The following is a 26269-nucleotide window of genomic DNA, read 5'->3' as shown; positions in this document are numbered from 1 at the left end:
TGGTTTATGCAAATATCTAATCAGCCAATCATGTGCCAGCAACTTGATGCATAAAAGCACGCAGACATGGTCAACAGATTCTGTTGTTGTTCAGACCAAACACCAGAATGGGGAAGAAATGTGCTCTAAGTGACTTTAACTGTGGAATAATTGTTGGTGCCAGATGGGGTGGTTTGAGTACCTCAGACACCGCTGATCTCCTGGGATTTTTACGCATAACATTCCGTAGAGTTTTTAGAGAATGGTGTGAAAAATAACATTTAGTGATCAGCAATTCACTTGTTAAAGAAAGTGGTCAGAGGAGAATGGCCAGACTGGTTCAAGCTGACAGGAAGGTGACAGTAACTTAAGTAACCACGTGTTACAACAACGGAGTGCAGAAAAGCTACTCTGAGTGAACAACACATTGAACCTTGAAGTGGGTGAGCTACAGCAGTAGAAGAACACGAACACAGAGGCAAGTGCATCTACTGATCTCAGCGCTCTGATCTTAAAATACACAATTCTATTAACAAACTGCCCTGTAGTTAAAAATCAAAATGGACTCTGCATTAGCTATACTTTAAGGAATAGAATTTAAACACACATTCACAATAGAACTTCCATGCTAAATGTACAATAGCAATTTTACCTTGCCTGCTACTTAGCAATTCTATTCTTCACATATTCCTGTGAGACCTTTTAACTGATGTAAATGGTTGTGTTTCATAACTCATGCTTGCAACAGAACCCTGAAGGAATTTGTCTCTCTTGCACTTTAGTGAATTAAATGCACTGTCTAATAATGCTGGGGAACTGGGATATTGAGGCTCCACGCATCTTAAGTCACATTGCTCTCAAGTAAACTGCAGAACTACCTCCTTTAGGCCATCCATTTGTCAAGCACTAACAAAAACATAGTAATACAAATCATCAAGACTAAACAAATTCTTGCAACATTCTGATTTATGAGATTGGTTTTTAAGATCTCTACTTCAATGCCAAGGCACAGTAGGTGCTAGTCCAATAATCACATTTTTCTCATATGTTTTATTTTAGATTTATTAATCACATGTACATTGAAAGACACAGTGAAATGTGTCGTTTGCAATAACAGCCAACACAATCTGAAGATGTGCTGAGGGCTGCCCGCAGGTCTCGCTGCACATTCCAGCACCAACATAGCTCGGCAGTACAGCACAAAGCCAACATACAAGTTTAAGAAACTACTGTAGTATTTTATTCATGTCTAATCTATGCCACCATTATAATCTATTCAACAATACACATCCTGAGATTTAGAAAATGACCAGGGCAGTGTGGCGTGGCATCCAGCTTGGAGTCAGTGCTGTCCCCCACCCCCATCTTCGGTCAGCAGAAGATGAGCTGTTGTGGACATCTGCCGATTTCGGCGATGTTGTATGGCTTGAGTTTGATTGAGCGGCTGTATCTTTCTATCTTATATGTGCAATGTGTACTTTGTCTTGTGTGTGACTATTGGTATCGTATTTTGCACCTTGACCCGGAAGTGACGCTGTTTGGCTCTATTCATGTATGATTGGATAACAATTAAACTTGAATTGAATTGAATCGATTTGAAGTGTGGCTTTGTTGAATGCAAGCTGTGTCAAATTCACGTGAAAACAATGCTATATTACTGTCTTCCAAGATAAAGACTTGTAAGATTATCAATAATAAAAATTCTCCAAACTGACACTAACTCTGTCTGTAGGTTTCGTCTAAGTGGCACAAACACAAGAACTTTCTTCAACGGCGATAAAGCCAGTCACAGCCTTGCTAAATGTAATATTAAATAATGATCACTGAATCAAAGCTTTCTGGATAAAAATGCTAATATTGGCAAGAAGTTTTGTTACCGTTCCCATTCTGGAAAGTTCTGTAGACACTGTCTCTGAAAAGTTACCAGACCTGTAGGTTCTAAGAGAAAAAAAAATAATTAAAATGACAACTCAAAAATAATACATGAAAACAAGTATTCTAATAATTACATTACTTGAGTATGCACATTTTATACTTCTAACATTTATTCCACAGAAAAACTATATAATTGTTGGTCAAATTCCCTTTCATAAAGGTACTGGCCCAACGTGTGATTGAAATTTGAAACAATTCTGTAATTTTGGTTGCTTAACAAGCTGGCTATTCTCCTTTCTTCTATCTCAAGGAGGAGATATCGGAGCTTGATAGCACCCTCACTGCTATCGGACATATGAACCAATCATCTCTTTCAAGTCCTTCCCAGTATGCTGCCATGCTCTTGAACCCTTCAACTGGTAAATTGGTTTTATTATGTAATGATGTACAGTAGAAAACTTTGTTTTGTAGGCCATCCAATTTAATTCCTGGGTGTTACTATTTCAGAGGATCTGTCCTGGACCCAGCACATAAGTGCAATTGCGAAGAAACCACAACAGCACCTTTACTTCCTTAGGGGTCTGCAGAGATTCAACATAACATCTAAAACTTTGACAAACTTCTATAGATGCGCAGTGAAGAGTGTATTGACTGGCTGTATCACAGCCTGGTATGGAAACACTAGTGCCTTTGAATGGAAAATCCTACAATATGTAGAGGTTTCAGCCGAGTACATCATGGGTAAAGCCCTCCCAACCATTCTACATGAAATGCTGTCATAGAAAAGCAACATCCATCAGAGATCCCCACCACCCACTCATGCTCTTTTCTCGCTGCTGCCATCAGGTAGAAGATACAAGAGCCTCAGGACTCACACCACCAGGCTCAAGAACAACTACTATCCCTCAACCATCAGGGTCTTGAACAAAAGGAGATAACTACACTCACTTGCCCACCCACTGAGATGTCCTCACAATCAACCTCTCACTTTAAGGACTTCTTAATCTCATTATCTCATGTTCTCATTATTTATTGCAAATGCAAATATAAATAAATAGCATAGTTTGTTGTCTTCTACGCTCTACTTGATCTTTCATTGATCCGGTTATAGTTACTATTCTATAGATTTGCTGAGTACGCCTGCAGGAAAATTAATCTCAAGGCTGTATATGGTGATATATTTGTACTTTGATAATAAACTTACTGTTAACTTTGAACAACAGTACACAAGGGAAAAGCAATAACAGAATAAAGTTTTAAAGAGAAAGTGCAGTATTGGCAGACAATAAGGTGCAAGGCCATGATGAAGTGGATTGAAAGATCAAGAATCCATCTTATCGCACAAGAGATCCATTCAATAGACTTGATTAGATTATGAGGACACACAGTCCTCGTTTATTGTCATTTAGAAATGCATGCATTAAAAAAATGATACAACGTTCCTCCAGAATGATATCACAAGAAAACACAGGACAAACCAAGACTAAAACTGACAAAACCACATAATTATAACATATAGTTACAACAGTGCAAAGCAATACCATAATTTGATAAAGAGCAGACCATGGGCACGGTAAAAAAAAAGTCTCAAAGTCCCGATAGACTCATCATCTCACGCAGGCGGCAGAAGGGAGGAAGTCTCCCCGCCATGAACCTCCAAGCGTCACCAACTTGCTGATGCAGCACCATTGGAAGCACCTGACCGCAGTGGACTGAGTCCATCCGAAAACTTTGAGCCTCTGAACAGCCCCTCTCGACACAGCCTCTCCCAACACCATCCTCTGCCGAGTGCTTCAACCCCACCCCGGCTGCCGAGCAACAAGCAAAGCTGAGGACTTGGGGCCTTCTCCTCCGGAGATTCTGGACCACACAGTAGCAGCAGCAGCGAAGCAGGCATTTCAGAAGTTTCACCAGATGTTCCTCCTTGCTCTCACATCCGTCTCCATCAAATCGAGATTGTGCACGGCACCCTACTTGACAAATAACAGACATCACCACTGGAGTGGCGGCTGCGAGCTGCGTCGTGCCGCCATCTTCTCCTCCCAAATGACGGCAAGATCCTTACATTATTGCAGTTAGCATTTGTTTTTACACTACTTCACCTTTGCACTATTCTGTTTCTTTAACATTTATCATATTTATTGTTGAATTTATTGTATACTGTTTTATTCCGAAAGCTTCATGCAAGCAAGGAATCTTATTGCATCAGTGGTATGAAATTAAAAAATCCAAATTTTATAATGTGGTAATTTCCTTAGATAATTCAAAATTACCTTAGGAAATTACAGCCTACTTCATAATGTAATAGCAATAGATTGGAAGATCTACTCTCAGTAAGATCCTGTAATCACCATGGTCACGCACACACAAAATGCTGGAAGAGCTCAGCAGGTCAGACAGCATCTATGGAGAGGAATAAAGAGTCGACATTTCAGACGGAGAACCTTCATCAGGATAGTCTCGGTCTGAAATTTCAAGTCTATTCCTCTCTGCAGATGCCTCATGACCAGCTGAGTTCCTCCAGCATTTTGTGTATGTTACTCTGGATTTCCAGCAGCTGCAGAATCTCTTGTGTTTGTAATCACTGCAGTAAGCATTTCAGCATTTACCTGCCCTCTGATTGTTTCCCACTATCATGCTTATGTCCTTTTCTCAACCCATTAGTTTAAAAGGTCTTGCTAATACTCGACACCAGCCCATCACCTAAATTTGACTTAACAGATCTTATTACAGGCATTTGTCTTCCACCTCATTCTTCCCCACCTCCCACCCCCCCCCCCGACCCCAGCTCTGCATTAGAACACAGAACAATACAGCAGAGGAACAAGCTCTTTAGGTTGAACCAGATTTAACTAAGGCCACGTCCACACTAGACCAGGTAAATCCGTAACCGAAGCTTTTTCTCTTCGTTTTGACCCTCCGTCCACACTGAAACGGCATTTTCCTCCCTTGAAAACAGAGCTTTTACACCCTCCAGAGTGTGTAAATTTGAGAACGCCGATTGTGCAGAGCAGTGTGGACGGGATAATCGGAGATTTCTAAAAACGCTGTCATGACGTGCCGGAACAGATGGCGGCAGCGCTGCATTTCATTGTTTTCTTGAACACAACCTAACAATTTCAGAACAGACGGCAACGAGACTAAAGCCAGAAGAGTTAGAAATGTACTCACCAAATATTTTGACCCATAACTTACTGAATAAATAAGTATACTCACTCTGCCGTGTTCTCTGCCCTTGCTTGTATGAAGGTGGTTTACCTATTTATGCAAGTACTTCTCTGACAATAGATGTGTAACAGCCTAATGTAACATTGTATGGAAATACAAGATACCACTGATGCAGACATGTTTTATACATTTAACAAGGTGCTTCATTAATGCAACAGAGTCAGTCAGTGTTTCAATGTTCGTCATCAGCCGGGTCATACTGTCCGTGAACTCCCTGTCGGTTGCCTCCATATGCTCCAGTATTTGTTTTTTCAGTTTTAAGTCCTCCAGCGCGAGAGCCAACAGCTGTCCCTCGTTTGGCAATTTCCTTTTAAGTTTTTCTAGTCTGTAACCGCACAAACGCGCACTTTTACAGCGAGATTTGACACCAAACATGTCGGTGTTTTCTGTAGATGTGTCCTGTGCATGCCCAGTAGGAGGAGATTCGCCCAAATACCCATTTTAATGTGGACGGAGGTATTTTCAAAAATGCTTGGTGTGGACGCCTATCGTTTTTACGCAAAACTGGCGTTTTCAAAATTATCCAGTCTAGTGTGGACGTAGCCTAAATTTCTTCAGCCTGCACATGTACCTCCACTCCCTGCAAATTCATTGATCAATCTAAAGGCTGCTTAAATGCCACTATCATATCAGCTCCCCACACCTTCAGTGTTCAATAAACTTCTTTCAGGTTTCCCTTCAACTGCTCCAGAAATAACAACCCAAATTTGTCCAACTCTCCTTACAGCTCATAATCCTCTACTCCAGCGTGCTGGTACTATAAACACCTTGCTTTGAAAGCTGCAAACCTTCTACTACCCCCTTCTCCCCATCAAATTTGATGGAGGAAAGTTAGAGGGGGGCTATGCTAGAGGTAGGTTTTTTTTTAAAAAAAACACAAAGAATGGTCAGTGCCTGGAATGTGCTGCAGGGTTGGTGGTAGAAGCAGTAACATTAAGGACATTTCCAAGACTCTTAGATAGGTACATGGATGAAAGAAAAATGGGGGGCTATTTGTGAGGGAATGGTTATATTGACTTAAGAGTCAGTTAATGGGTCAGCACAACACTGTGGGCCAACAAGCCTGTACTATGCTGTAATGGTCTAAGTTCTGAATTATCTTTTGACTGCTAATTTCTCCCCAGAAATTTCATAAAACTTAATTGATAGAACTCACACCTACCTCACAAGTCCACATAACTACACTCAGATAGGTAACGCGTCTTAAGGAAAAGAATTCAGAATCCCTTCTAACTTCCTTCCTGGAGTGTCACACCAGTCAGCCATTCTTGTCTGGCACGTAGTGTCAGGATTGGTCTCCTTTCGGATTAACCGGGTCACGATATGAACGTTCCTGACTCGACCCTTTTTTTTTTAAAAATGAGGCCGAGTGGCTAGCTCGACACTTAACCCGGCACAGATGGAAAGTTTACTCGGGGGGGCTCGACTTGGATTCGAACTCAGGAGCCTTCGCTCCAAAGTCCGGCGCAGATGCCACTGCGCCACCAGCCGGCAACTGATCAAGAGATTTGAATACTCATCCCAACGTTTTGATCAATTTTAATCAAAATTCATTTTATAATTGGAAAATTAATAGTGAAATTACAATTTTTTAAAAATCTGACACATTTTGAAAGGATAGTTTCTTGCATAATTTTGGACTTCTTTTACAATACCAATCCTCAGAGGGATCAGAAGTGGAGAGAGTGAGCAATTTCAAGTTCCTGGGTGTCAAAATCTCTGAGGATCTAACCTGGTCTGAATATATTGATGCAGCTATATTTCACTAGGAGTTTGAGGAGATTTAGTTTGTCACCTAAAACACTCAAAAACTTCTACAGATCTACCATGGAGAGCATCTGGCAGGCTGATTCACTGTATGATATGGGGGGGGGCAGTGGGGGGTCTACTGCACAGGATTGAAAGAAGCTACAGGAAGTTCTAAAATTAGTCAGCTCCATCTTGGGTATTAGCCTCCATAACATCCAAGTCAAATTCAAGGAGCGGTGCCTCTGAACGGCGGCGTCCATTATTAAGGACACCCAGCACATGGCCTCTTCTCATTGTTACCATCAGGAAGGAGGTACTGAAGACTGAAGGCACACAATGAACAATTCAGAAACAGCTTCTTCCTCTCTGGCATCTGATTCCTAAATGGACATTGAACCCATGAACACTAGCTCTCTTTTCTTCACTTTTATATCATTTCTGTTTATGCACTGTTTTTAATTCAACTATTTAATAAATATATATTTACTGTAATTGACTTTATTTTCTCTATATTAATATGTATTGCATTGTACTGCTGCTGCTAAATCAACAAATTTCACGACACATACCAGTGTTATTAAAACAAATTCTGATTCAATACCTTCTCTCTGTTTGCTCTTACATGCTTCCAATATTGTTCTTCTCCAACCTGGTGGCCAGAAGCGTGATACAAGAGGAATAAGGTGTGTTTTCGGATTAGCGCTCACTATGGTGAAGATATTGATTTCTGTTTGCAACCTTAATGTAAAGGCTACGTCTAGAATTTCAAGCATGTAGACTCAAACGTATGAAACCATTTCATTACTGTAAGGCCCTAGAATTTGCTGTGCTTAAATGTTATTACCATACCATCATCGTATGATTTCAGATGGCTTGTCTATCAATGATTATATGCTTTGATCTTATTTTATTTGCATAAAATAATTACAAATGTTATTGGTTATTCGTAGTAACGTGAACTTACTTTTCTCTGTGACTTTTCTGAAATAGCAGAATAAGGTTTTAAGCTTTTCGACCTTCTTGAGTGAAGATCCTTCAAACAATCTGAGAAAATAATTAAGGAGATCTTTAATTAAAAAGTAAGTAGCTTACAGAATGAAAATAAATAAAGTAAAAAGACCCAACAACATTAATATACTAGATTCCAGTTAATTGGAACATACTGGGACCAGCACCTTTTGGCTCAACTAAATGGCTGCCCCAATTAGCCAAGGTTTCATGAAAATAGTTTAAAAGGTATAAAAAGACAAACTGCTGTTTAACTGCGTAACAAATTATGTATTTAAGTGAAATACACAAAAAATTTAAAACACTACCAATACAACTACAGTACTATAAACTTATGTATTAGTTCCTAATAGTTATCGACAGAGGAATTCATCCAGTGTATGCTGCCATGTTCTTTTGATTGTCTGTAAGTGAACAAGCTCAGTGCAAACACCTAGTGCATAAAGTTGACTGCCTTCATACAATGCTTTTGACGATTACATCTTCAAAATCTTCATTTTCATTGTAACTTTCAAGATGAATTGTCGATACCTTCAGATTCTTTGTAGTCCCAAACAAGTTGAAGTAGTGAAATCATTTCATTTTCATTCCCAGCCGTTTCTGGCATCTCCAGGTCTGAATGATTGAAACTGCAGTGAGCAAAGCAGTTTCGAGTTGTCTTGATGCTAATTTCTGGTTAACTATCAGTGACAAAAATCACTGCTTTTTGAACATAAACACACACAGATGACACTATTTAAAAAACTGATTTCTCTAAAGAGCATGGTGTAGTCAACAGCCACACAAGAATATGCAACTGACACTAGTTAGAAACTGTCCCACAATAGTATCCTGTCCCAAGTAAGTGGCATAGAACCCCAAATAAACTAAGGATCTCCTAACAATTTTCTTGATTAGTTTTTGTTCTTAAAGAGCTATCTGAAAGAAACAGTTGTCCCAATTAACCGAAAGCTTGGAATAGCTCAGTTCATATTGCCACCATCCAGCTGGTTAGATAAATGACATTTGCTGCAGCAACCTTGAATATTATAATGAAATGAAACAAGTGAACTGGAACTGTATCAAAAAACTGCACATCAATTATTTTATTTTGAAAAGTGTTTGAAACAAGAAAATTCTGAACGAATTTTGCACTTTCATACTTGTTTAAATTTTGTATTAACGCCTCACATAGTATTCAAAATAACCAAATGCATCATCCAAAACCCCTTGAATATCTTCTAAGGCAGAACCGAAGGAAATGCTAATCTAGCATATGACAAGCGATTCCTCCATCATTCGACTGCACAGCTTATTTAGTTGCTTTCTGCATCATGTCATTGTTCCTGGATATAAATATCACTCTCAGGACCTTTCAAATTACAAGGCTGGGAATTAAATTGCTAAATCTAGGCTGATGCAGTAAAAGCCCTTCAGGCTAGAGATATAATTTCCAAAAGCTGATTCCAATATACAACAGATTTCACTGCCAAACTAAAGTGACATGATGTTTTTCATCAGGAGAGTGAACTGCTGCATGCCTTATGGACAAACCATTTTCTCTGATAGAACATGGTCTTCAGGACATCTAGGCTTCCTGGTTAACCCTATTCCTATTACTGGTAGGTAACAGAGACAAAACTGTTAAAAACTGCTAACTGAATTTTACATCTTCCTTCTGAGTATTTAGTATGCATTATATTTTAAAAAGAATAAAATTATTTCCAATTTGCTTACCCACAAATATTTAAAATATCTTTGCTTCTCTCAAAACCCATATACTTCATTGTTCTTTCCATTAAATGTACTGTTGTCTTACAGAAGCCATTTTCTAAGAGTAGTTCAAGTAAATTTCACATTGCAGTTATTAATGGAGTTATATATTTATATTTAAAAATCTACTTGAAATATTTTAATGATGCTAATTTGTCAGATCTAACTTTCAATTTTACTATTCATCTATAATTCATGAGTAGGTTTCACAGATTGCACTTTGTAGCTCTTTTTCAATTGATCAATATTTTATAGTTTTAAGTTCCTCGATATATAACTATTAAAATTCCACTTTGGGGATGCAGCCTGTTGCCCACATCTATTTTTCTTCGCAGTAGCAAACATTTGGGAATGCAATTATACTGCCATTTCTCTGTCAACACAAAACAGTTTACATTTGAGTAAAGCAGGACACAAAAGTTAATCCAACTCCAAAATGCATTTCAAAAATTCCTGAGAGAATATTTCAATCATATTTCAATCTTTGTGAGATCTGACACTGTGAAACTGCAGCTGGGAGATTATTGTATTCACTTACACACAGGTCCTTCCATTTTGAGAGTGTACTTGCTTTCTGTGGTCTCTAGACTGAAATTCCTATGCAGCACAGAAGGTCTAGTTACAGTGCCGTATCTCTAAATAAAAATAAAATCCATTTTATAAAAACCTCTGATGGAAAACTGTGCTTTGTTTTTTGTCTTCCTCTCCTCTGCTTCTGAAGTTGCAGAATCTGAATGAAGTATTATTTGCAATGCAATGCATCTCCACGCCTCTTCCTTTGTTAATCTTGTACGTGTGCTCATTGGGTGCCCACCATGGGCAAACAATTATCATTTGCCCGAGAACACAGTGACTGATCCTGATAAGAAGTACTACCCCTGCAGAACCAAGATCACATCACAAAAAGACAAATTCAATGATTTGAAACATGATTCTTAAATATGATATTTTTCCTAGTTAAAGCAAAATCTCTGATGCATTTTCTTTCTTCTGAAAGTCTAGGAGATAACATTAAAACTAATTATGCATTGATACAAATAAAAGTAGCAAGGGACATTTTATTAAAACAAGCTCTTAATGCGATGTTATCAAAATAATACAGCAGGTTTTTATTGATTATTAAAAGAAAAGACTAGTTAGTATTAGTGGTCCAGCAGGTTGCTGTTCTACAACATATTTTGTAAGGCTTGGTTCTGACACTATTAACATAGTTTAGGATCTCAGCATGAGAAATCAGACAACGCTGAACTCTAGTTCTTGTTCATATTAAATGTTTTTGAAAACATATTACAACATCCTCCACCCTGACCAAGCAGAGTCCAAACACCTCTGTGAATGTTGCTCAGGTACCTGTGCTGCACAGCTTGTGTGGGCAGTCAAATTCACCAAGTCCTACCCACACCTCTTCAACATTCTGCCACATGCCTATAGATGCAGTACTCAAGCTGGGTTTCGGTACTTTTAGCCAGCTGCTAACTAAGTTTGCATGAACCATATTACATTGACAATGGTGTCTATTTAGTACATAAAAAATTACCCATTTAACAAAAAAAATCTTCATTTGAACATTCCGATGTAACCATTATCTGTTTGTGGTCATGCTCCTGTCTTCACTCCCACTGCAGGAAGTAGGAGACTAGTAGGACATAAGGAACTGCAATTTCACACCACTTACAATGAAGAATCTGTCTATTTGGCACACACATCATTAAAATTAAATAAATACTCAAAAAGATTTGTTTTTAAGACCATAAGACACAGGAGCAGAATTAGGCCATTTGGCCCACCGCGTCTGCTCTGCCATTCCATCATGGCTGATTTATTATCCATCTCAGCCCATTCTCTTCTCTCTGTAACCTTTGACACCCTTACTAATCAAGAACCTACCAACCTCTACTTTAAATATACTCAATGACTTGACCTCCACATTCGTATGTGGTAACAAAATGTGTAATTGTCATGTTCCAACTTCATGAAACATTAGTAAGACTGCATCTGAAGTACTGTGTGTAGTTCTGGTCAAGAGACTGTAGAATGGATGTGATTGCATCAGGGCGTATACAAGGAAATCTCATCAGGATGTTGCTCAGTCTGGGGTATTTCAGTTATGAAGGAACACTGGAGCCAATGATCTGACAGTAATATGAAAGGGATCAGAGTAGATGGTTCTTTTATCAGATGGGCGTGACTAAGGCAATACAGCATACAGTATCAATAAAAAGCATTTACCCTCTTGCAAGTTTTCATGTTTTACTGTTTTACAACATTGAATCACAGTGGATTTAACTTGTTTTTTTTGACACTGATCAACAGAAAAAGATGTGTGTCAAAGTAAAAACAGATCTCTATGAAGTGATCTAAATTAATTACAAATAGAAAACACAAAATAATTAATTGCATAGGTATTCACCCTCCCTTTAATAAAACTCACCAAATTATCACTGGTGCAGTCAAATGGTTTTAGAAGTCACATAATTAGTTAAATGGAGATCACCTGTGTGCAGTCAAGGTGTTCCAATTGATTGCAGTAAAAACCTATTGTCTCTGGAAGATCCAATGGCTGGGAGTCTGCATCCTGGCAAAAACTACATCATGAAGACAAAAGAACACTCCAAGCAACTCCGCAAAAAGGTTATTGAAAAGCACAAGTCAGGAGATGGATACAAGAACATTTCCAAGTCACCGAATATCCCTTGGTGTACAGTTAAGTCAATCATCAAGAAATGGAAGGAATATGACACAGCAGTATATCTGCCTAGAGCAGGCCATCTTCAAAAACTGTGGAAAAAGGGGACGAGTGAAGGAGGCCACCAAGAGATCTGTGACAACTATGGAGGAGTTACAAACTTCAGTGGCTGAAATGGGATAGACTGCAAATACAGCATCTGTTGCCCAGGTGCTTCACCAGTCGAAGCTTTATAGGAGAGTGGCAAAGAGAAAGACACCGTTGAAAAAAACTCACAAGAAATCTCAGCTACAACATGTCAGAAGGCACGTGGGAGTCTCTGAAGTCAGCTAGAAGATGATTCTATGGTCTGATAAACCAAAATTGAGCTTATTAGCTATCAGTCTAAATGCTATGTTTGGCATAAGCCAAACACCACACACCATCAGAAACCCACCATCCCTACTGTGAAGCATGATAGTGGCTGCATCATGTTGTGGTGCTGTTTCACTGCACAGGCCCTGGAAGGCTTGTGAAAGTAGAGGGAAAGATGAATGCAGCAAAATACAGGGAAATTCTGGAGGAAAACATGATGCAGTCTGCAAGAGGACTGTAACTTGAGAGATTTGTTTTCCTGCAAGATACTGAACCCAAGCATAAAGCCAAAGCTTCCAGGAATTACATAAAAACAACAAAGTTAATGTCAAAGAGTGGCCAGGTCAGAGTCCAGACCTCAATCCAATTGAGAATTTGTGGCTGGACTTGGAAAGGGCTGTTCACTCACAATTCCCATGCAATCTGACAGAGCTTGAGCAGCTTTGTAAAGAAGAATGAGGAAAAATTGCGGTATTCAGATATGCAAAGCTGATAGAGACCTATCCACACAGACTCAAGGCCGTAATTGCTGCCAATTGTGCATCTACTAAATACTGACTTGAAGGGGGTGAATACTTATGCAATCAATTCTTTTGTGTTTTACATCTGTAATTAATTTATATCTCTGTGACACAAAAGAGTCTTTCTCTGTTGATCAGTATCAAAAAAGCCAAATTAAATCCACTGTGATTCAATGTGGTAAAACAATAAAACATGAAAACTTCCGAGGGGAATGAAAACTTTTCATACGCACTGTACATTTAGAGTGGATTTGAGAGGAAATGCAGGGTGGCTAGAGTCGAGAATGCGTTGCCTGAGGAGCAGCATCTGCACAAGTACTTGAATCACTGAAGGCACAGAAGGCTATGGTGCCTAAACTGGTAAATGGGATTAGTGTAGAGGGGTAAAATAGGCAGCAGAGACATGGGAGGGCTGAAGACTGGTTTCTATGTGGTACAACTACAACTCTAGGAGAACTAACGTTTCACATTAACAACTTCTCAACACCTCTGCTTCTACCTCCCTGACTTACTTTAATTTAGTGACAAAGCATGAAGTAGGCCCATCCTGCCCTTTGAGCCATACTGCCCCAGAAACCTCTGACAAATCTGTTTAACCCTGACCACATCACGGGCAATTTACAACAATTAATTAATCTACCTGTTGTGTCTTTGGACTATACAGGAAATCGGAGGACCTGGACCGCATATTCCGTGGGGAGGACACATAAAGACTCCTTACAGAACGGTGACAGAGCTGAACTTCAAAATTCTCTGTGTTGTAATAGCTTCGTGATAACTGCTCTGCTACCATGGCGCCCAGCATTTCCAGCACTTGCTGGTTTCATTTCAAATTGCTAGAACCTGGCTAGAATATTTACTACAAAGACAAAAATTTGCTTAGTAAGTAATTAGGGTAACTGTTTAAATGTGAAAGCACTTAAACAATTACAAGGTTCATAAATCAAACATGTTATGCCTGACACATTCAAATCTGAGGGTTTCTTTTAAGAAATGCAGTTATTTTTGGAGACGCTAATGTCTTTCTGGCACTGCTTTGCATCAGAGTACTATACATCTAATTCCATTACCTCAAGAAACACACCATGAAGGCCACCACAGCTTGTCTCTGACCTTTTCACTGTCAGTGTGGAACAGCTGAATCAATGCTAATCAAATATATTCCTTTACTTGGATAATCAGAGTCTGAACTATCCTGATGCAGACAGGACAATGGCATAAAATATACAGCACTGTCAGTCATGACTATGAAAAGCAGAAGGTGACGAGAAAGAAACAATAAAATCATTACAATATTATCATGCAACAATATTTAAAAGATGACATTTGAATCTTTTAGTTATTACTTTTAGTTTAGAGCTTCATGCTTTAGTAAATGTAAGAAATAGACTAGGGTTTTTGTTCAAAATCATGAACTATATCAGATTATTTACTTAGAGATACAGCTTGAAGCAGGACCTTCTGGCCCAAAGAGCCACGCCGCCCAGCAACCCACACATGTACTCTCGCCTAATCCCAGGACAATTTACAATGACCAATTAATCTGCTAACCGATATAGCTTTGGACTGCTGGAAAAGACTAAGGGGACCTGAGGCCACTTTTCACGCACAAGAGGGTGGTGGTTACATGGAACAGATTGCCAGAGGAGGTGGTAGAGGTGAATACAATTACAACTTGGATAGGTAGATGGATAGGAGTGGTTTAGAGGAACATGTCCCAATTATAGGGAAATGAAACCAGTTCAGTTCATCACCTTGGTCGGCACGGATGAGTTGGGCTGAAAGTCCTAATTCTGTGCTGTATAACTCTCTGACTCCAACTCAGAATAGTCAGCCTAACACTACCTGTATTTAAACTCATAGGATATATACTGTATCCAGTCAGAAATGGATAGCATGAAACTTTTATTCAGTTAGCGAGGTATAGCACGGTAACAGGTCCTTTTAGCCCAATGAGCCCACTCCACCTAATTACATCCATGTGACCAACCAACCTGTATGTCTTTGGAATGTAGGAAGAAACTGGAGCACCCGGAGAAAACCCACTCAGTCAGAGGGAGAGAGTACAAACTCCTTACAGGCAGCTGTGCGAATTGAACCAGAGTCACTGGCACTGTAGAGTGCTATGCTAACCATTATGCTACCGTGCCACCCCAAGGAAATATCATTTTATAAAATAAAAATCAAGTTAACTTTATTATCTTGAAAAAAAATCTTTTAAAATATCCAGGAGAATTTACATAAAGTCAGGGAGTATTTTTAACTTCCTTCGGTTTTCAAGACTCCTCAGATGTTACAATAAAATTACCTTGTTCAGCACAAGTGCTGGCATGTCTTCATGGTACAATGTATTGATGTTAATTTTTTTCTGCATGCTCCCACTTAAAATTCATTCCTCTAAAGGGGAGGCCTGAATTTGTGTATAATTACACACGAGCACTTTCTTGGGCCATTAAATATAAACCACCTAGCAAAAAAAAAGTGTCTTGGTAGGCTCTGATGACAGCTACAGAATAATTGCACCCTTACAAGAAAGGTTTGTTCTCTGGCTGGAGCACATTTATGTATAAACGCGCAGGGAGCAGCTGCCTAATGAAAGCCAGGAAGCCAAGACGTCACAGTTTGGGGTCCTTCAGTAAGAATTATTTTAAAACATTACTCAGTTATATTATAACTACATTAGATTAATTGAATTGGTTAATTTACTCTTAAGAATCACCAGATGATTCTCATTACTGCCATAATTTATGTTGTTGACTGTAATGCGTCTTTTATAATCATTTTGTAATAGTATATTGAAAATCATTCTAAATACAACATGTTTAATTACCTTTCCTTCAGGCAAACATAAACGGAAATGTCTTATGAATGGAATACTCATACCCATCAGTGTCTCATTCATAACAGAAATGTCTCTTGTCTTTTCTTCAATACTACAAGTAAACTGCAAACCAAACTCACCTTGAACTATTTTTCATTTAGGTATTAATCGCATCACTAGTTTAATATATTAGAAATTTAAGCAACGAATGTTCTATGTGGTAAGGTGTGCTGGCTTTGTTGATGAACGTGTTCCAAAGTTCAAAGTAAATTTATTATCAAAGTACATATGTCACCATATACTATACTGAGAATCGTTTTGTTGCTTTCACAGTAGAACAAAGAAACAGAATAGAATATATGAAGAACTACAAAGACTGACAAGCAACCAATGTGAAAAAGAAACATGTGCAAATATAAAAGAAACAAATAAAAAAATACTGAGAACATGAGGTGTAAAGTCAAAAGGTCATAAAATATAGGAGCAGAATTAGGCCATTTTGCCCATTGAGTTCTCGCCACCATTTCATCATGGCTGATCCATTTTCCCTCTTAGCCTCAATCTTCTGCTGCTCTTCTGTTATCCACGCTGGCTCTAATAAAAACACTACTTACAGTTAGACTGCACCAAACAAAACAACAAACTATTCCACTGGACAATTTGCCAGTCCTTTTGCTCACTTCGCCTGCTGTATATGGTAACTGAAAATGAAATGATACTCTAGGAGGACCTCTTTCATGCAACTGCGAGATGCTGCAACTTCGCGAATGTCATCTTATTAAAAGTAGCCAGGCAGCCAAAAGTTTGTTGTTTTAGTTATCTTTACAGCTACAGTTTTAAACTGTAACAGATGATAGACCCAGTGAGATCTCATTAATGATATGCAGATATGAATTGTTCCACACCGAGGGTCAAGTAGAACTGATGGATATGGCCTCCTGCTGAAAATCCTTCTCCAGCTCCATTTTTTTTAATGAACTAGTTCTTTCAGTGTGTGGCTTTTATTTATTCTACTAGTCATACACCATTTCATGGGAATGCCCCTATTTGGAAACAGCTGGTTTATGTGCAAACATTTTAGACAGTGAAAAGTACTTCAATTCCCTAAGCAGCACTCTTGAGGACTTGTCAAATGACTAATGATAACACCAACAGTAAAGTGACAGCAACTAAATTAAAGTTAACACCATGAAACACAACCACAAGAATAAGAATACAAGAAACTAAATCTCTCGAGCCAATCAGCCTACTGTGTCTGTTCTGCCATTCAGTAAGGGTTCTTACCTGAGTGCTTAGCCTGTGTACTTAACCCATATCCCTCAATTGTCCTATTAACTAAAAATCTATGATTTTCTACTTAAATGTGCTCAGTTAAGTTACCACAGCTCTTTTAGGAACAGAATTTCCATAGAAATTACTTATTTCAGTTCTGAAACACCAATCCTTACTTGTGATAGTGATTCCTAGTCCCAGATATCTGAGCAAAAGAAAATATTCTGTAATTCACTGTCAGGTCCTTTTAAGATTACTATTTCATACCTCAGGTGGAACTTTGACAAAGGTCTTATGAAAGCTCAATTATATTACAAATATTGGTCTCCATTACCTATTCCACTAGTTAATGCCCCAGAAAACACTCAGATTTGTCAAATTGTTAAAGATTTCTCTTTCCTAAATCCCAAGCCCAATTCTATTTTCTTGAAAAACGATTTCCCTGCCACTGATGTCAGGCTAACAGCTACACAGTCCCATTACCTCTCTCCCTCATTGTTTAAGTAGCCAATTTATATTTGCAACCATCCAATCTGTGGGAATCATTAAAAAGTCTATGGTATTTCCCAAAATTCTTATCAGTGCATTCACCATCTCTTTAATCCATTCCTGAAAATCTTAGTCATTAACTCCAGGGTATTGATCACTTGTCAGTCCAATTAATTATTCCAGTGGTAATTATTCATTAATACTACTTTCTTTGAGCTCATCATTCACATTAAAACTGTGTTTTGCTACAATTTCCAGGTAGTTTCCTGTGATTTCTACGAAACAAAGTATTTAATTTCTTGGCTATTTCATAACTTCCCAATATAACTTCTCCCATCTGAGCTATCCCCATTAAGGTTTACTAATGTTTTTCTTTTCACATATCTGCAGAAATTTAAAAAAAATTGTTGCCAGAATACTTTCACATTTTTCTTTTCCTTCACCAATGATTTCTTGATCCTCTGCTGAACTCTGAAATGTCCCCATTGCCAGAATCAGAATCAGTGTTACGTCAGTATCACTGACATACAATATGTATTGAAATTCGTTGTTTTGTTGCAGCAGTAAAGTACTATAAATTACAATAAGGAATATATATATATATAAATAAATAAATTAGATTAAATAAATAGTGCGAAAGTGTGCAAAAATAGTGAGGTAGTGGTCATGAGTTGGTTTATTGTTCATTCAGAAATCTGATGGTGGAGGGGAAGAACCTGTTCCTAAAATGTTGAGTGTGTGTCTCTAGGCTCCTGTATCTTCTCCGTTATGGTAGCAATGAGGAGAGGGCATGTCCTGGGTGATGGAGATCCTTAATGATGGATGCTGCATTTTGTAGGCATCACCTCTTGAAGATGACCTTGATGGCAGGGAAGCTGACCAGGTTTGCAAACATCTGCAGCCTTTTCCAATCCTGTACAATGGCCTCTCCATACAAGACAGTGATGCAACCAGTACAAATACTCTCAAAATACTCTGTAGAAATTTGCTGGAGTCTTTGATGACATCCCAAATCTGCTCAAACTCTGAATGAAACAGTCAACGATTGTGTGTCTTGATAACATTATAAGCCTTTTCTTTTGGTCTAATCTTATTTTTAACTTCTCTTAATGACCATAGCCTGATCATTTTGCATTAAAAAGAGATACATACAACTAAGTTTCAATTCTTTAAATATTATCAATAGCTCATTACTGTCATACCTGTTAATGAAACTGCCCACTCTACCACAGCCAATGCACACCTCATGGCTTCTTCATCTGCTTTATTCAGATTTGTGACCCTAATTTGCTATTGAACTAATTAACTTTCAATTTCTACGTAAAATTCTATCAAATCATGTTCAGAGTTCCCTAAAGGTTTCTTAATTACCAGAACACCAATTAATTCTTTCTCATTGTGCAACACCAGATCCAAAATAGCCTGTTCCCTTGTCGATTCTGCAGCATATTGTTCTATAAAATCTATTATACTTTGTGATCAATATTACAATTAACACAAATTTTATTTCTGACATTAACAAGTATTTAAATAATGGTGATGCTAGCTGCTAAACAATGGACTGTCATCTACATGAGCTCGAAGGAGGACATAAGCAGGAGCACAGAACTTTGAAAGGACATCATGTTCTAATTCACCTATCAGCAGACAGCAACAACATAAATTGTGTGTGTAACAAGAACTTTAATGAGATGCAGTTTGGTATATGGTGTCAGGGTGGTGTGCACATGGCCCAAAAATGCAGCTGTAGTCCCTTTGTCCCTGAAAAACAATCCCCCAAAAGAAAACTAGTGCCAGTAAATCTAATTTCTCATTTATGTTTCCAGAATACTATTTTCACTCTTTTAGTATGATAGTCATAGTCATACTTTATTGATCCCAGGGAGAAATTGGTTTTCGTTACAGTTGCACCATAAATAATAAATAGTAATAGAACCATAAATAGTTAAATAGTAATATGTAAATTATGCCAGTAAATTATGAAATAAGTCCAGGACCAGCCTATCGGCACAGGGTGTCTAACCCTCCAAGGGAGGAGTTGTAAAGTTTGATGGCCACAGGCAGGAATGACTTCCTATGACGCTCTGTGCTACATCTTGGAGGAATGAGTCTCTGGCTGAATGTACTCCTGTGCCCACCCAGTACATTATGTAGTGGATGGGAGACATTGACCAAGATGGCATGCAACTTAGACAGCATCCTCTTTTCAGACACCGCCGTGAGAGAGTCCAGTTCCATCCCCACAACATCACTGGCCTTTTGAATAAGTTTGTTGATTCTGTTGGTGTCTACCACCCTCAGCCTGCTGCCCCAGCACACAACAGCAAACATGATAGCACTAGCCACCACAGACTCGTAGGACATCCTCAGCATTGTCCGGCAGATGTTATGATAAGAATTAAGTTGCATTTGTATATCATAATGCATCTACTAGGATAATCTCATAGCACAACTCATTGAGTATATTGACCATTAGTTGTGTTGGAAACTGTTTTTATTTAAATAATACTTTTTATATGCATTCTCCACACTAATTGCCAGAAAGCGGTATAGCAGCTAAACTAACAGTTTATCACCGTTCAAGCAACACACATCAAAGTTGCTGGTGAACGCTGCACAAGTCTGTTCCATCTGTCGCAATTGTGTGCCAGAGCCTGGGTCACCGCAAATGTTTTTCCTGTCCATTCTTTAATGTTGTCCATCCATCTTTTCCTCTGTCTGCCTCTCCTTCTTCTCCCCTCCACAGTTCCTTGTAGAACGGTCTTTGCAAGGCCACTGGATCTTGTTACATGGCCGTACCATCTCAGCTTTCTTTTCTTCACCATTGTGAGAAGGTCTTCATGGGGGCCAATATGGTGCTAGATGGTCTTGGGGACCTGTTCGTTTGTGATGTGGACCAAGTATGAGATGCCCAAGATGTTGCGATAGCATCTCATTTCCAGTGCCTGTATTTGTATGTATTCTGTAGCTGTACTGTGAGGGTCCATGTCTCATATGCATACAGGAAGATGGAGAATACCAATGCACGCAGGAGTCTGATCTTGTACTTCATGGTGATGTTGCTGTCCCTCCATATTGTCTTGAGTTTGGATAGTGCAGTCATTGTCTGTGCAGTTCTTGCCAGGACTTCTGGTCTTGATCCTTCATCACTGATGATTGCCCCCAGGTATTTAAACTGCTGCACTGTCTCAAGTTTCTGACCATGGACTGACATGTCTATTGTGATGGCACCGTTGGCATTTGCCATGAGCTTGGTTTTCTCGGCACTTACTTCCATTCCAAGTGCCTATCAACTCACTCAAAATATCAAAGTATACTCAGGATTTTTGAAGTTAACATGTAGGGCACCAGAAAGCGGATAGGTAGATTACATATTATTTGCAGAAGTGTATTTCACTGCATATTTGGAATAGTAGTGTGGCATTAATTTAGTTACTGTTCCTGCTATTATGCAATATTCATCATTTTAGTCATTTATTTTCCATTAGCAGTGAAGCTGGGGGAGATAGTTCCAAGCTTGACCTCGCATACTTCCTCTCAATCAGGGGTTCCAACCTGGGGTCCACAAAGCCCTCAGTTAATGGGAAGGGACTACAGCATAAAAAAAAGGTTGGGAGCCCCTGCTCATATGGGTTCAAATTATTTAATCCCTGGATGAAAGGATTTAAATAATAGATGAAACTCTACAGAGTTTCCCTACATTTAGAGAGTACACTGAAAACATGTTTTATGTGAAAGAACAATGGATCTTTTGGCTCAAAAATAATTTAAACATCCCTCTTCTCATTACAACCATACGGGAGCCTGAAGACACACACATACTTAACACTTTCTCCCATGATCCACTATCTTGTCCCATCAGATTTCTTCCTCCTCAGCCTTTTACTTCTTCCACCTATCACCTCCCAACTTATTACTTCATCCTCTCCTCCACCCACCCACCTTCCTCCTTACCTGGTCTCACCTATCACTTGTCAGCTTGTGTTCTATCCCCTCCCCCCCACCTTTTTATTCTCGGGATAAAGAGTCTTGGCCCAGAATAGCTTCTTCTCTTCGGACATCAGATTTGGTCCAAGAACACCACCTCACTATTTTATTCTCTTTTTGCACTATTGCAAGAAGAGAATAAAGAATTGCAAATGAACATGGTAAAAAATGTATTCCAGTAGATACCAGTTAATTGGACAACTGGACCTTGAACATTCTGACTAACAGACTCCAATCAGTTAAGTTAGACAACCTCTCCTCCTCCCCTCTCACCCTGAACACCAGCGTGCCTCAAGACTGTGTGCTGAGCCCTCTTCTGTACTCCCTTTTCACCTATGACTGCGTTCCTGTACATGGTTCTAACTCCATAATCAAGTTTGCAGATGACACCACGGTGGTTGGCTTGATCAGAGGGGACGACGAGATGGCCTACAAGGACGAGGTCCAGCACCTGGCCACGTGATGTGCTGACAACAACCTGGCCCTTAACACCCAGAAGACCAAGAAGATCATTGTGGACTTCAGGCATGCTAGGAGCCAGACTCATGTCCCCATTTACATCAACGGAGCTGTAGTGGAGCGTGTATCACGCTTCAAATTCCTTGGTGTCCACATTTCCGAGGATCTCACCTGGTCCCTGAACTCCTCCATCCTGATCAAAAAGGCGCAACAGTGCCTTTATTTCCTGCAGAGCATCAAGAAAGCTCACCTCTGTCCCAGGATACTGATGGACTTTTACCACTGTACCATTGAACATACTCACCAACTGCATCTCAGTGTAGTATGGCAAATGTCCCATATCGGACCGCAAAGCACTCCAGCATGTGGTGAAAACTGCCCAGTGGATTATCGGCACCCAATTGTCCACCATTGAGAACATCTACCATAAGTGCTGCCTGGGCAGGGCAAAAAGCACTATCAAGGATGCATCTCACCCTAACCATGGTTTTTTTTACTTTCCTCCCATCCGGTAGGTGCTACAGGAGCCTCTGCCCCCACACCAGCAGGCTCAGGAAGAGCTTCTTCCCTGAGGCTGTGACCCTGCTGAATCTCACATCACAGCACTAAGCAGTACTGCACCCACATTGTACTGTCTCAGTACTCTTATATTTGTGTGATGTAGCACTTACTTTTTATTCGCAGTTATTTTGTAAGTAACACTATTCTTTGCATTTCTAGTCAGATGCTAACTGCATTTCATTGGCTTTGTATCTTTACTCAGCACAATGACAATAAAGTTGAATCTAATCTAATCTAATTGGGCCATCAGTTAATTGGGGCAGTGACTTATTTGGGATAACCCTAAAAGAATAAAAACTAATCAAGAAAACAGCAACGATTTCCTTCATTTATTTGGGATACTACGCTGCATAATTGGGGCAGAGGACTGTTGCTGAACAGTTCTAACTAGCGTCAGTCATGCACACTTGCGTGCCATTAGACACAACACCATGCTTAGAGGGAACAGTTTTTAAATAGTATCAGTTGCATGAACTTGTGTTCAAAAAATAGAAAATTTGTCACTTAATGTTGACGATTAAGTAAGACAATTCAGAATTGTTTTGCTCACTGCAGTTTTATGCATTCAGGCTTGAAGATGCCAGAGTCGACCAGGAGTGAAAATGAAACAATTGTACTACTTCAACAGATTATAAACTATGAAGAGTTTGAAGGTTTTGACAATCATCTTGAACATTACAATGAAAATGAAGATTTGGAGGATACAGTAGGTGTCTGTGCTGATTTTGTTCATTTATAGTCAAAAGGACATGGCACGGATTAATTCTTCCATCGATAAATATTAGGAACTAATACACAGTTCTATAGTATCGTATTAGTATTGGTAATGTCTGAATTTGTTCTCTATTTTGTTTAAATACATAATTTGTTACTCAGTTTGTCTTCTGTATACCTCTAACTATTTCCATTAAACTTTAGCTAATTGGAGCAGCTATTTAATTAGGCCAAAATGTACTGGTCCTGTTGTCTCCTAATTAACTGGAATCCACTGTATTTTCAATAAGGCCAATCATGCTGGATGAACTGAGTTTTACTGTAAGGAGAAATTAATCCCATTGTAATCAAGATTTATAGGAGAGCAAATCTGCATCAGACTGTTTAGATTTTTTTTTTTAGCAGTTTTTGCATGAGATCCTTGGCAGTATTACACTGAGGTACACTGCCCATAGTGCAGCTCAGATGTTGAAGGTAGGTGGATGAGAAGAGAAATCTTGCGTTTACCCAATCAAGGCTCTCTGTGGGCCAAGCTTGGAAGTAGACTGAAGCCAACTAGTAACTATTTAATGTGATTCCTGATTTATTAAAATTTTAAGACATGCTACGTTTACCTATAGGGCTTCCATATATACCCAGCTGCAACCAGATGCTTTTGTTTTTAAATGAGCGTCATAGCTGTGCTAATTAGTTTCAAAACATGGACATACATGGTTACTTTTTAACCACTAGGAAAGGGGTCTTATAAAGGTACACAAGACATGAACACATAGCAAAATATACAGAAAGGATTTAGAGCAATAGGCCCCTCGACTCAATAAGGCCATGCCGAACTATTAATCTGCCCAAGTCTAGTTCCATGTATCTGTACAATAGTCCACCATATCCCTCCCCTCCATGTACTTAGAAACATGGAAAACCTACAGCACAATACAGGCTCTTCGGCCCACAAAGCTGTGCCGAACATGTCCTTACCTTAGAAATTACCTAGGGTTACCCATAGTCCTTTATTTTTCTAAGCTCCATGTACCTATCTAGGAGTCTCTTAGAAGACCCTATCACATCCGCCTCCACCACCGTCGCCAGCGGCCCATTCTACGCAGAGGGATTTGGGAGTGCTTGTGCATGAACTGCAAAAAGTTGGTTTGCAGGTACAATGGGATATCAAGAAGGCAAATGGAAGGCCTTCTGGCCTTCATTGTCATGAAAGAGCAGGGTACTGGTGAGGCCACAACTGGAGTACTTCATGTAGTTCTGGTCTCTTTACTTGAAGCTTGGCAGGCAATATAAAGGGATTTCACTAGGTTGATTCTGGAGGTGAGGGGGTTAATCTATGATAATTGATTGAGTTGTCTGGGACTAAATTATGAGGTGTATAGATGGGATAAAGCAAGCAGGATTTTTCCACAGAGGCTGGGGGGGGGGGGTTTACAACCAGAGGTAATGGGTTAAGGGTAAAAGGTGAAAAGTTTAAGGGGAAACTTCTTCTCTCATGAGTTTGTGGAAATAGCCATTAGCACAAGTGGTGCATGCAAGCTCGATTTCAATACTTAAGAGAAGTTTGGATAGGAACATGGATGGTAAGGTTATGGAGAGCTATGGTTCGGTGCAGGTCAATGGGAGTAGGCAGTTTAAATATTTCAGCATGGACTAGGTGGGCCGAAGGGCCTGTCTCTATGCTGTACTTTTTTATGACTCTATACTTGCTGGAATTCAGAAAATGAGGGATCTTATAGAAACACAGAATTATGAAAAGGGACAGATAAGATAGAGACAGGAAAGTTATTTCCACTGATGAGTGAGACTGGAACAAGGGGACATAGCCTCAAGATTAGGAGGAATAAGATTTAGGATGAAAATGGAGAAAAACTTTTTTCCAGAGAGCAGTGAATGTGTTGTAATAGAGACCTCATTAAATATATTTAAGATGTAATAAGATAGACTTTTGCATGACAGGAGAATTAAGGGTTATGGTGGAAAGGCAGGTAGGTAGAGGTGAATCCACGGCCAGGTCAGCAATGATCTCATGAAATGGTGGAGCAGGCTCGATGGGCCAGACAGCCTACACTTGCTCCTATTTCTAATGTTATATTCTTAACTGGTCACTGAGGGCTCAGTGACGCTTACTTGGCTCTGTGCTGAATTGAGGCTGAGATTGCAGCCTGCTCCGGCTGCTCTGGGCTCACTGTCTATGAATTCACTTTTGTCCTGAATGCTATTTGCTTACTTTTATTGTTTTCATGAATTGTTCTTTTTTTCTCTCTACACATCGGGTGTTTGACAGTCTTACTTTGTTTTTTAAATGGCTACTTTCAGCTTTCTTAGTTTCTGTGGCTTCCTGTAAGGAGATGAATCTCAAGGTTGTATAATACATACATACTTTGATAATAAATGTACTTTGAAATTATCTCAAATGTGCAGTAGAACCTGGGGGTTAGAGGAATGGTATTGATTGAAATGTGAAGTAAATGAAAAGGGATGAATGTAGGTCAGTGTAAATGGGCAGTAAGGTAAACTCAGTGGTTGTACACCCTGCACCTGTGTTGTACACACGATGAATCTAATAATGATCCAAGTCATTTGTGGCCACACATTGCCAAGACAATGTTAAGCTTGTGGTGATTAAATGTGTGCTGTTTAATACTTCAATACATGGCCCTGCATCACGTGCAAAAACATGGACAACAAAGAAGCAGTCCAGTGTTAGATACAACTTGTGCAGTAATGCAAACATGGTTTCTGACAGAACTGCATTAAAGAGAAAGGTTATGCTGTGTAATCAAATCTCTAAACTCTTGACTATATGCAAATAGA

General features: G+C 39.2%; 1 protein-coding gene across 3 annotated transcripts in view; it reads right to left on the bottom strand.

The window, feature by feature from the left end:
* Positions 1-26269, bottom strand: part of parga (poly (ADP-ribose) glycohydrolase a) — a 196723-nt gene that overhangs the window by 52400 nt on the left and 118054 nt on the right. For all 3 annotated transcript variants that reach the window (XM_063070415.1, XM_063070412.1, XM_063070414.1), the window contains exons 10-11: positions 7796-7875; positions 1857-1917 (exon numbers count right to left, since the gene is read on the bottom strand). In XM_063070415.1, coding sequence (XP_062926485.1) covers positions 1857-1917; positions 7796-7875 — 141 coding nt within the window. The remainder of the gene's footprint in view (positions 1-1856; positions 1918-7795; positions 7876-26269) is intronic.

The sequence above is a fragment of the Mobula hypostoma genome, chromosome 18, assembly GCF_963921235.1.
Source record: "Mobula hypostoma chromosome 18, sMobHyp1.1, whole genome shotgun sequence".
NCBI lineage: Eukaryota > Metazoa > Chordata > Chondrichthyes > Myliobatiformes > Myliobatidae > Mobula > Mobula hypostoma.
Note: the sequence above shows the minus strand (reverse complement) of the source record. Positions and strands in the feature narration are given on the sequence as shown.